Genomic DNA, 12,003 nt, shown 5'->3' on the forward strand with positions numbered 1-12,003 from the left:
TCAGTGCCCGTCATTGTTGCTCGTCAGTGCCACCTATCACTGCTCCTCAGTGCCACCTATCACAGCCCCTAATTGTTGCTCATCAGTGCTGCCCATCAGTGCCCTTCATTGTTGCTCATCAGTACCACCTATCACAGCCCCTAAATATTGCTTGTCAGTGCCACCTATCAGTGCCTGTCAGGTGGCACTGACAAGCAACAATTAGGGGTTGTGATAGGTGGCACTGACGGGCACTGACAAGCAACAATTAGGGGTTGTGATAGGTGGCACTGACGGGCACTGATAGGTGGCACTGACAAGCAACAATTAGGGGTTGTGATAGGTGGCACTGGCGGGCACTGACAAGCAATAATTAGGGGCTGTGATAGGTGGTACTGACGAGCAACAATGAGGGGCACTGACTGGCAGCACTGATGAGCAACAATTAGGGGTTGTGATAGGTGGCACTATCAGTGCCCCCTATCAGTGCCCGTCATTGTTGATCATCAGTGCCACCTATCAGTGCCCGTGAGTGCCACCTATCTGTGCCCAGTGTTGCTCAGTGCCACCCATCAGTGCCCATCATTGTTGCTCATCAGTGCCACCCATCAGTGCCCATCATTGTTGCATCCGTGCCACCTCATCAATCCACATCAGTGAAGGAGAAAAATTACCTGTTTGCAAATTTTATAATAGAAAGAAAAACATTTTTTTTCCACATTTTTGCTCTTTTTTTGTTTATAGCACAAAAAATAAACCCCCCAGCGGCGTGTACATACCACCAAAAGAAAGCTCTCTTTGTGTGAAACAAATGATACAGATTTCATATGGGTGCAGTGTTGCATGACCGCACAATTGTCATTCAAAGTACGACAGTGCTGAAAGCCGGCCTGGGCAGGAAGGGGGTAGAAGTGCGTGGCAGGTAAGTGGTTACATGGAGCCGTGTAGACACTATGAGGGATTATATTGTGGCCCCGTCAGCCCCATCTATCCCGGGACACCCGGTCTCTACACTCCAGTCCGGGAAGTTCTACTCACTCTCAGCGGCTCGGTCTCCATGACTGAAGCGATATCCCGGACAAAGCACACCCGACAAAAGACGACACCGACCGGCTCCTCGCGACTCCTCGCCCTATACTGAGCCCGGACCGTTGCCGCACAAACTTCAAAAACTTCCAACCCGCCTAAATCCTACAGCCAATCCTCCGCGACTCCGGCCCATGAATTCTCCAATCATACCTCGGAGGGCAGAGCTGGTATGAATTCTCCAATCAGAGCGCTCTTCCGGTCAATAGGAAAGAGTACGAACACTGCGCAATCTGCAAGGGGAAGGGTTTGTTAGTGATGGATGGAATTCTGGCCAATGAGATTAAATTCGTTGTGGTTCCATTTCCTCCCTCCACCAATGTGATCGCGTTCTTTGTGTTTACACCGAGCCTGCTCTGTTACAAATACAAGTGGATGGGATTGACTGCCAATAAATGAATGAATAATTCATCTGTGGAGCTTTAGTTTGCAGATAACATGCGTGCTCTTTATTCTGTTTTACTGGTCATCGGAGTTCCCGGGCAGTGGAAGAAGTGCCATGTTGAGGCATGGAGTACCTGTGTCAGGAGACAAGTTGCTGCAAGTTCCCCAACTGTCACTGCCAATCACAGGGCGCCCTGCACAGATGGCCAACATGCTGCAGCAAACATTCCTTCCTCAAGGAAAAACCCCATTAAACCCTCATCTAACAGTGTCCCCATACAGCTACAGTCAAGGCATGTCGTATGATAGCTATCACAGTTGCTTGTGCTCTACGAGAAGTCATCAAAAGGCTTGTGCTATGTCGTGCAATCAGGGCTTTTTTCAGCAGGTATGCAGTTCCGGCACCTCCAGCACTGAATGTATGTAATGGCATGGAGTGCTAGAGGGTCTCTCTGTATCCTGGTTACTGGGGGATCTATTGTTGCTAGAAGGGGGAGAATCTACTGTTGTTGAGGGTCTATTGTTGCTGGAAGGGGGTGAATCTACTGTTGTGGAGGGTCTATTGTTGCTGGAAGGGGGTGAATATACTGTTGTCGAGGGTCTATTGTTGCTGGAAGGGGGAGAATCTACTGTTGTGGAGGGTCTATTGTTGCTTGAAGGGGGAGAATCTACTGTTGCGGGGGGTCTATAATTGCTAGAAGGGGGAGTTTCTACTGTTGTGGAGGGTCTATTGTTGCTACAAGGCGGTGAATCTACTGTTGTGGAGGGTCTATTGTTGCTACAAGGGGGTGAATCTACTGTTGTGGAGGGTCTATTGTTGCTACAAGGGGGTGAATCTACTGTTGTGGAAGGTCTATTGTTGCTACAAGGGGGTGAATCTACTGTTGTGGAGGGTCTATTGTTGCTAGAAGGGGGAGAATCTACTGTTGTGGAGGGTCTATTGTTGCTGGAAGGGGGAGTATCTACTGCTATGGAGGGTCTATTGTTGCTAGAAGGGGGAGAATCTACTGTTGTGGAGGGTCTATTGTTGCTAGAAGGGGGAGAATCTACTGTTGTGGAGGGTCTATTGTTGCTGGAAGGGGGAGGAACCTACTGTTGTGGAGGGTCTATTGTTGCTACAAGGGGGTGAATCTACTGTTGTGGAGGGTCTATTGTTGCTGGAAAGGGGAGAATCTACTGTTGTCGAGGATCTATTGTTGCTAGAAGGGGTGAATCTACTGTTGTGGAGGGTCTATTGTTGCTAGAAGGGGGAGAATCTACTGTTGTGGAGGGTCTATTGTTGCTGGAAGGGGGAGAATCTACTGTTGTGGGGGGTCTATTATTGCTAGAAGGGGGAGTTTCTACTGTTGTGGAGGGTCTATTGTTGCTACAAGGGGTTGAATCTACTGTTGTGGAGGGTCTATTGTTGCTACAAGGGGGTGAATCTACTGTTGTGGAGGGTCTATTTTTGATAGGAGTGAATCTACTGTTGTGGAGGGTCTATTTTTGATAGGAGTGAATCTACTGTTGTGGAGGGTCTATTGTTGCTGGACGGGGGTGTTTCTACTGTTGTGGAGGGTCTATTGTTGCTACAAGGGGGTGAATCTACTGTTGTGGAGGGTCTATTGTTGCTACAAGGGGGTGAATCTACTGTTGTGGAGGGTCTATTGTTGCTACAAGGGGGTGAATCTACTGTTGTCGAGAGTCTATTGTTGCTAGAAGGGAGTGAATCTACTGTTGTGGAGTGTCTACTGTTGCTAGAAGGGGGAGAATCTACTGTTGTGGAGGGTCTATTGTTGCTGGAAGGGGGTGAATATACTGTTGTCGAGGGTCTATTGTTACTGGAAGGGGGAGAATCTACTGTTGTGGAGGGTCTATTGTTGCTGGAAGGGGAAGTTTCTACTGTTGTGGAGGGTCTATTGTTGCTAGAAGGGGGTGAATCTACTGTTGTGGAGGGTCTATTGTTGCTAGAAGGGGGTGAATCTACTGTTGTGGAGGGTCTATTGTTGCTGGAAGAGGGAGAATCTACTGTTGTGGAGGGTCTATTGTTACTGGAAGGGGGAGAATCTGTTTTGGAGGGTCTAATGATGCTGGGGAGGTCTATTGATGCTGATAGATCTATTGTGCTGGGGTGGATCTATCATTGCTTGGGGGGAGAATTTGTTGTGAGGTCTATTGTTGCTGAGGGCATTGTGTTGGGTCTATTGTTGCTAGGGAGGATTTATGGTTGTTGGAGATCAATTGATGCTGGGACTATGGCTGTTGGGGATCTATTTTTTGCTGGTAGGTCTTTGGCTGTTAGGGATCTAGTGTTGCTGGGGGATCTATGGTTGTTGGGGCAACTATTGTCACTGATGTGTTTCTGACTGCTTGGGGGGGGGGTCTATTGATGCTGGTGGATCTATTATTGCTTTGGGGGGTATTTTGTTGCAGGGGTCTGTTGTTGCTGGGAGGGGAGTATGGCTGTTGGTGAATCTATTATTGCTGTGGTGATCTAAGGTTGTTAGGGCATCTATTATCGCTGACTGCTGGGGGGGGGGGTCTGTTGATTCTGGTAGATCTATTGTTGCTGGGGTAGATCTATTATTACTTGGGGGGTATTTTGTTGCAAGGGTCTATTGTTGCTTGGAGGATTTATGGTTGTTGATGAGGGGGTCTATGGCTGTTGGGGCATCTATTGTTGCTGAGGTGGCCTATTGTTGCTGACTGCTGCTGGGGGGTATATTGATGCTGGTAGATCTATTGTTGCAGGAGATTTATGGTTGTTGAAGAGCAAGTGCTGCTGGGGGGGGGGGGTCTATGGCTGTTGGGGCATCTATTGTTGGTGTGGGGGTTGGTCTATGGCTGTTGGGGCATCTATTGTTGGTGTGGGGGTTGGTCTATGGCTGTTGAGGGATCTATTGTTGTTGTTGGGTGCATGGTTGTTGGCATGTATTGTTGCTGGGGGATATATGGTTGTTGTGGCATCTATTGTTGTTGGCGGGTCAATGGCTGTTGGGTTCTCTTGTTACTGGGGGATCTATTGTTGCTGGGGATGTTTGTTGGGGGATCTATGTTTGTTGGGGATCTGTTTGTTGGGGAATCTATGGTTGTTGGGGGATCTATGTTTGTTGGGGATCTGTTTGTTGGAGGATCTATGGTTGTTTGGGGGATCAATTGTTCCTGGCTGCAGATTTATTTTATTGCCTTTCTTGTTATCATTAACAAATTCCATATAAAATATACAAGCCATACATGGGTCAAACAAAAATTTTGTGCATCTTGTAATCCGATGGTGCCACCTTTTGGTTTTGAAATTCGACCAACCAAGCCTTCAATTTCACCTCACGTTGTTACAGAAAAGAAATGTTGTGGCCGTGAATCTTTTCTTTCCAGGTCACAGCTCATGCTCATTTCTTTTTCGATTATATTTCTCACACAATCCTCCCATCATTGATAAGCAATTTGTTTGCTTTTCAAAAAATTACCAAAATGCCCGATCACTCAAATTCAATGGCTACATGAAAATCGGTCATTGCTGCCCCACTAATGTTCAAATTGCAAACAATAATTCAAAATTTTGATTTTCGAAAGAAAGATTGTTCGGAATTTGAAGCACGTATGTGGGGAACAGTAGAAGTAGAACTCTAGAAAAAACTTTTTTTTTTTAAATTTAGGACAGAGTAAGGGAGGGTTATAACCCATGAGAGGTTTATTTTTGTCATTTTTGTCCCATTGGGGAGTTTTACCTTCACTTCCTGTCTCATAGCCAAAACAGGAAGTCAGAGGAAATCCCTGAAAATTAAGGAAATCTCTTGGGCTAGTGTCCCCATTGGAAGATTTCCCTTCTATTACTTTTGTGGGGACAACCCAAAATTTGGGATTTTCTTTTACTTTCAGCGGTAATGGTACACAGGACAAATAGAGAGGGTGAATCTCTCTAATGGGGGGCACAGACAGCAATAAAAACTGACAGGGGTCCAATCCCTCTCCCCTCTATCCAATACTAACAAAAAGTTTTACCTTTAGTTACACTGTAAGGGCACCATCGGGTCTCTGCTCCTTAGCAACCAGCTATTCATTGGTTGTTAAGGACACCTGCGGGTGGTTAAGGAGCTGGCATCTTTAACCCCTTTGTGCCAGTAGTTTGTGATACTGGGAGGTGGGGTGGGATTTAGGGTCATGTGACCACCGTGATTGTCATATGATCGGAAAGCTCCCCACCATAAGTAGCAAACGGGACCATTCTGTGAAGTGCCGGGAGGGCACAGGGCGCGCACTCGTCAGTGGGTATGCAAATATGCGCCCCCTTGGCTCCAAGGCCCAGCTACCGATAGGCCACATATTTGCGTGCACTGGGCACCAACAGGTTAAAAACTGTACATACAGGATAGCTACACATACAGTGCCCCCTTTACCTCCATGGTGGTCAACAAGATCCTCTCTGCTGACTCTCTCTGCAGGAGTGGTCTGTCCGGCAGTGCAAACACAGAGCAGCGACAGTCATTGGAATCGGTCATTACACAGAACACTGCAGAGGGGGGAGGAGCCAGGAAAACTGGGCGGGACAGCAGGCAACAGCTATGGCGCCACTGTGAATGTGTGGGGAGGAGACGGAGGCAGATTAAGCGTTAAAGGGACGGGGCAGGAAAGCCAGGAACAGCATGTGAGAGGAGGGGGCAGCCTGGACCAGACATTGAACAGACCATGGAAGCACAGGAGTGCATGTGTGTAGTTATTTACTGGTTGTCAAGGAGGCTGGCAGGTGCCAGCTGCCTAACAACCAGAATCTTTTTATCTTTAAAGTGTCATGTGATTACAAAAAACACATCCTTGCTGCATTTTTGGTGCAATTCTATTGACTTTCAATAAAAGGTGCATTTTTGGTGCACTTTTGAAAAGCGCATCAAAGATGCAGCAGATGCAGCTTTCCCCACTTCCCGTTTTAAGATGCAGCAATGTTAAAAGTCACAAGGGATTTAAAGGGAAATAATTTTGATGTGCTGTTGCGCAACTTTCCAGCGTGGCAATAGTGCATCAGTGTGAAAGGGGTCTAAAGCTGACCTTCACCTAAAAAAATGCCTCTTATCCTTCTCCCCACCCCAGCCCCAACACTTGAATTTTTTTTTTCCATAAGTGCCTGTTTACGTGCAAGAAAACAACACATAAAAAAAACCCACAAAACGGGAAGTGGGGAAAGTGCTTCAGTGCCCTTGTGCATTGCAATACTGGGCCCTTCAGCCAGTTCTAAAAATTTCTCCAGTCCTAGCCATAAGGTCCAGCCCAGGAGGCAGGTGAGAAAAAAGCGTGCAATGGTGCAGTGACCTTGGTGCCATAATAAACTCAGAGTGAGCTCCTCCACCAGAAGCATTTCTGGCACCCTTGGACTGCCACTCCACCATGGACTTCTCTCAGCCTTGCCCCTGGCCAGACCAGAGCAACACCATGTCTACCAGAAAGGCAATAGAACTTAGAGAGAGCCTTGTCTTCAACCGAGTACAAGCCTGTTGCACCAGGCCAGATACAGCTCGGGAGGAAAGGGACTTCCAACTATAAAATGCATGAAGGTAAAAAAAACTTCAGCCTTTACAGCCACTTTAAAACGTTTTCACTACTAGAGGTCATCATTAAGCAAATTTAACACGTCCAGATTGTTATGTTTAATGTGTTACATTGCTACTTGTAAAACATTGTAGTGTTTTTCACTCACTGTCGATTGCTATCCATAATACCAAGGCAGTGGTCTCCAAACCTTATAAACAAAGGGCCAGTTTTATGTCCTTTTGGCTTTAGAAGGGTCAGACTGTGGTCAGCAGGAGTAAACAATGCCCCATCCTTGGTTTTCGTGGAATCATTGGGAGGAATACTGTGTCAAGGGCTGGATAAAGGCAAGTAAAGGGCCGTAACTGGCGCACAGGCCACAAATTGAAAACCACCGCCCTAAGGGGTAAGAGAACTTTTAGTTACGAGCTTGCACTGACCCAAGAGTGCTGGCCATTTTGAGCATTATGATGAATACTCACTCCAGGGCTGTGTTTTGTGTTGTACAGTGTATGGATTGATACATCGGCAGTACGGGGCATCAAGGCTGCTTTGTCCAAAGGGGTGGCCAGGATATTCGGAGTTAGTGTTCCCTTTCATTTTTGGGAAGAGGAAGTTGTGTATGTCAGGGAGAAATGGGGGTTGTAGGTTGACCTGAAGACCTCTTTAAGAGGTCAGATAACATCATGCAGGTTTGGACTACGGGCCATAGTTTGGAGACCCCTGGTTTTACAGCAAAGGAGGAGGGAAGGTGAATGGCAGCAAACAGTTTTCAAGGAAGGATGGATTCACTTCAAGGCAAGGAAACCAGTGTGGGGTCATGCACGCGCACAAACTTCTGTGCATTGGGTAACTGGCAGATGCATAATTGTAGAGGTGGTGCTCCTGTTTACCTGAAGCCTGGTAGGCTGACTTTGCCTTACCATGTATTATCCGAAAAAGGCCACATAGTGTATGACAGTATAGTATACATGTATGACCTGGTTTGCCTCCTGACTTGCCCCAGAACTTTTGTCTCTTCACAGTGACCTTGGCCTGCTTTCTGGACTCTGTTTAGTGATAATAAACTTGTTTAACCCCCAAAAAAAACCCATTCCTGCTGCAAAGTAAAATCATAATGTTGGTATGCATCGCACACTAGCACATTATGAAAGACTTACCTTAGAATGAAGCCCTCCAGTGACACGCTCTCACCTCTGCAGAAGCTTCCATCTTCACCCGGTCTTACTTTCAGGTCCGTGGGCTATGGCTGCTTGAATGACTGAGCCGCTGATGACGTCATTCGCTGGAGTCTCGGCCACGGCACACAGCTGAATGACAACTCATGGGGCCCCCGGGCAATAGGGGATCATGGGGCCCCTGTGTCCTTGCCCAAACTCAAAAAAGCCTATGAAAAAGGTACCAGGGGCATCTCATGGGGCCCCCTACTGACCCTGGGCCCTTGGGCATTGCCCGAGTTTCCAAATGGTCAGTCTGCCCCTGGGTAAGCTTTATAAGTGACTTTACTACCATTTTAATGCCTTCTGCCTTGTACCTTGCTTATCTGGCTAACTTCGGCTTGTTTCCGGGAGTCCCTTTGCTCCCGGGTTTTATGCTGCTCTTCTGTACTCAACCTGTTTGTGCCCCGTCTCTGCCATTGTCTCCTGATCCAGTACCCTGCTGACTGACCGTGTCTGCCCTGGGCAAGGGCCTTATTCTAGTTCCTGTAACCTGCTCCAGTATCATGGTGTTCCTGTGCTTTGTTCCTGCTTTGTGATCCTCAGTTTTTGCTCTATGCATCTGGCAGCAACACAGATCCAGTACAACCTGCAGCTCTGGCATCTGTACCCACTAAGTCCTTGTTACCACCTTCACATAGGGTTGCCACCTCATCCCTTTAAAACCGAACACATATTAATTACACAGGTTCTGGGGCTAATTTATTGCAGACAAGGCAGTAAGTGAGTTTAATTACCACTTTAATTAGCTACAAAACCTGTGCAATTAATATATGTTCGGTTTTAAAGGGATGAGGTGGCAACCCTACCTTCAGGAGTGTTGGATAGCTGGTGCAAGAGGAGCCCCTTCATCTACTTGGTCTCCACCAGGTACATGATACAGTTCCAGTGCTCAGGAAGATATTACCAAGTAAGCAAGATTTTCTAACTGGCTTAATTGTTTTTTTTTTCTAGGAACACATATCTGGGGCTTTCATGCTCTACCATATAGGTCAATGGATTTCAACTTGCAAAGTATAGGTGGCCTCAAGTGCAACCAATGAAACTACCAAAAATCTACAAATAATGTTCAGTGTCTGTAGCACACTTTGGACACGCAAGAGGAAATGTTGTTCAGAGATTGTGGACATGTTATAGGTATGGGTGGAGGCTGGAGATATGCTGCAGAAGACATTGTAATATTCAAGACATGGTGTCCAGGGGTGGACTGACAACTCATGGGGCCCCTAGGCAATAGGGGATCATGGGGCCCCTGTGTCCTTGCCCAAACTCAAAAAAGCCTATGAAAAAGGTACCAGGGGCATCTCATGGGGCCCCCTACTGACCCCGGGCCCTAGGGCAGTGCCTGAGTTTCCAAATGGTCAGTCCGCCCCTGATGGTGTCTGAGGCTACTAGTCTAGAGATCTGCTAGTACCCCTTCCACTACAGACTGCTGGGGTCCAAGAATTGCACAACAAGTACTAAAGGGCTGCATGTTGGACACAGGGCCGTAGACATTGAATTGATGTCCATCCAGCTAAAAATCTCAGATCTGCAGATTATTATCTAGTATTAATGGTCACCTTTACTGTTTGCAACCATGGCTCCTTAAACAGTAAATAGAAAATCATACACCATCTTTTTGAGGAGAGATACAGATCTTACAATATATGATGGATGGAATTGTGCCTGTGTATCATTATGTAATAAATTAAAGACTTGCTCATGGTTTTTAATTCAATGAACACAACAACAACTTTGTGGTAAAAAAAAAAACAGATTCACAAAACCTAAATCAAAGCAATGCAACTACAAAAATGAATAGCCAATAATATATTGCCAACAGTTCATGCAGAAATAATCATTAATATGCTGCCCAAAGCAGTACTTACAGGCTTAGGTAAAATAGCTTTCCTACCTACAGTTTCCTTCATGTGGCCATACAGTGTTACTAAACCCAGCACTCTGCATTCACTCTATCTGGTCTCCCACAGTACACAGAACATAGAAATGCAATTATATTAGTAAATATAAACGGCTAAATACCTTTTCTCATCAGCAGTTAGAGCAGTCTTGTGACTTCTATCAGTGTCCAGCAGAGCACTGATTACAGCTTGTAGGAGGAGTTTTCAGTCTCTTGTAGGAGGATGTAGAACCCCCTGACCTCTGTCTGGACAGTGCTGATTGGCCCTGTGCTGATCACATGCACCGTCCCAAGAAGAAAAAAAATCTCTGCAATACACAGCAAACTGAGCGTGTGCAGTTTGCCACCAAGCCTCTGTTCTATCAGGAGATATTTAATAGACACTGGAGGAAGGGGAGGATCAGAGAAGAAAGGATCAAACATTCTTTTTACACAATGCAGAGGATTAACCGCTTGGGTCCCACAGTGAGTATAACAAGCATTCTTTACTGCATATACAGACTGACTTTACTTGACTTTGTGGGTTTAGTAACACTTTAAATAAAATTCCAAGCTGTTTTAGGGCAGTTGGATATTACAAGTCCACCATGTCCTGCTCTAAAATCAATCTATCCATCCATTCATATCCAACCCTTGGCAATTGCATGGACTGTCACTTGTAAGTGACTTTTTCCATGAATTCTCTTAGCAATTATTTTACAGGGTAGGTTGCTAGATCTTTCCCCAACCCCTACCATGCAGGAAATCCCATTTGGCCAGGGATGAAACTAGGACAATTTTAGACAGGAGCCTATTAACCTACCAGCATGCCTTTGGAGTGTTGAAAGAAACCCACCCAAATACAAGGAGAGCATGCAAACTCCATGCATGAGGTGCCATGGTTGGGAATTGAACCCATGACCCAATTACTTCAAGGCAGAAGTGCTAACCACTAAGCCACTGTGCTGCCCAAGAGCAATAGATTCCTCCATATATTTCAATGGAGGTAACCTTTGGCGCAAGATGTGGTTTTTCAGGCCAGAGGATCCCAGTCTAAGGAGAAGCAAAGCATTAAAGTGACATTTGCTTTTGCCAATGAAAGGCTAAGGAAAATAATCAGTTAACCCCCACTTTCCTCCCTAGCAACACCTACACACCCAATCTTGCCCTGCGCTGCTCTATTCAACCACTGGGAATTTCACTTCCAGGTATGGGTGAACATGTGACAGCAGTATGTGCCTTGTGATTGGCCAAGGGCTGTCACATGGGGCTGAGAAAGGTGTCCATAGCCATGTGCAAGCTCCAACAAGTCAGTTTGGAGCTTAGATAGAGCATTCTTTCCTTGGTTCTAGCGAATGGGGTTGTGTGGGAAACTTGAGTATGTACATTTGGAGACTGGGGAATCAAATGACCGCTTTTCATTTGCTCTGTATGGACAAAGGCATGGTCACTTTAAGTTTACATAAAGGAGGATTAGTGTATGGTTCTAGATATGCCAAGTGTGAGGAGGACCTTAGGGTATGGGAACCTACCAGCACAAAAGCTAATGTGTCACTGCAGCCTGCTCCCAGGTTGATGCTTTGGAAAACGATTCAGCAGGACGTCTTAAAGCGGCTTTAAACTCAAATACAAACGTGTTATATTCCTAAGTCCTTAGATGTGCTGGCTGCATTAGTTTTCTTCTTTAGGCTTTTCCTTTTATTCACATCTGGTGATCCTATCAGTCTGTTGTTATTATTATTTTTCAATTTTCTTGAACAGACTAGTGCAGGCCATACATGGGTCAAATTCTGAACAAATTTTCTTTAGAAAATCGGAAATTTAGTGCATTTTGTAATCTGATAGCGCCACCATTGATTTCGAAATTTGACCAACCAAGCCTTTAATTTCACTTTATGTTGAAAGAGAAAACAATTTTCGTGGCCAAGAATTTTCTTTTCTTTCCAGGTCACGGCT

General features: G+C 45.9%; 1 protein-coding gene across 3 annotated transcripts in view; it reads right to left on the bottom strand.

Annotated features, from left to right (window-relative positions):
* TOP2A (DNA topoisomerase II alpha) overlaps window positions 1-1,148 on the bottom strand; it is a 53,640-nt gene extending 52,492 nt beyond the window's left edge. For all 3 annotated transcript variants that reach the window (XM_089674396.1, XM_089674395.1, XM_089674394.1), the window contains exon 1: window positions 1,018-1,148. In XM_089674396.1, the coding sequence (XP_089530522.1) occupies window positions 1,018-1,038 (21 nt within the window). In that variant the 5' untranslated portion in view covers window positions 1,039-1,148. The remainder of the gene's footprint in view (window positions 1-1,017) is intronic.
* Between the last annotated feature and the right edge of the window lie 10,855 nt (window positions 1,149-12,003).

Source organism: Staurois parvus, unplaced genomic scaffold (genome assembly GCF_062004578.1).
Source record: "Staurois parvus isolate SC_StPar_1 unplaced genomic scaffold, SC_StPar_1.0 ptg000151l, whole genome shotgun sequence".
Classification (NCBI taxonomy): Eukaryota; Metazoa; Chordata; class Amphibia; order Anura; family Ranidae; genus Staurois; species Staurois parvus.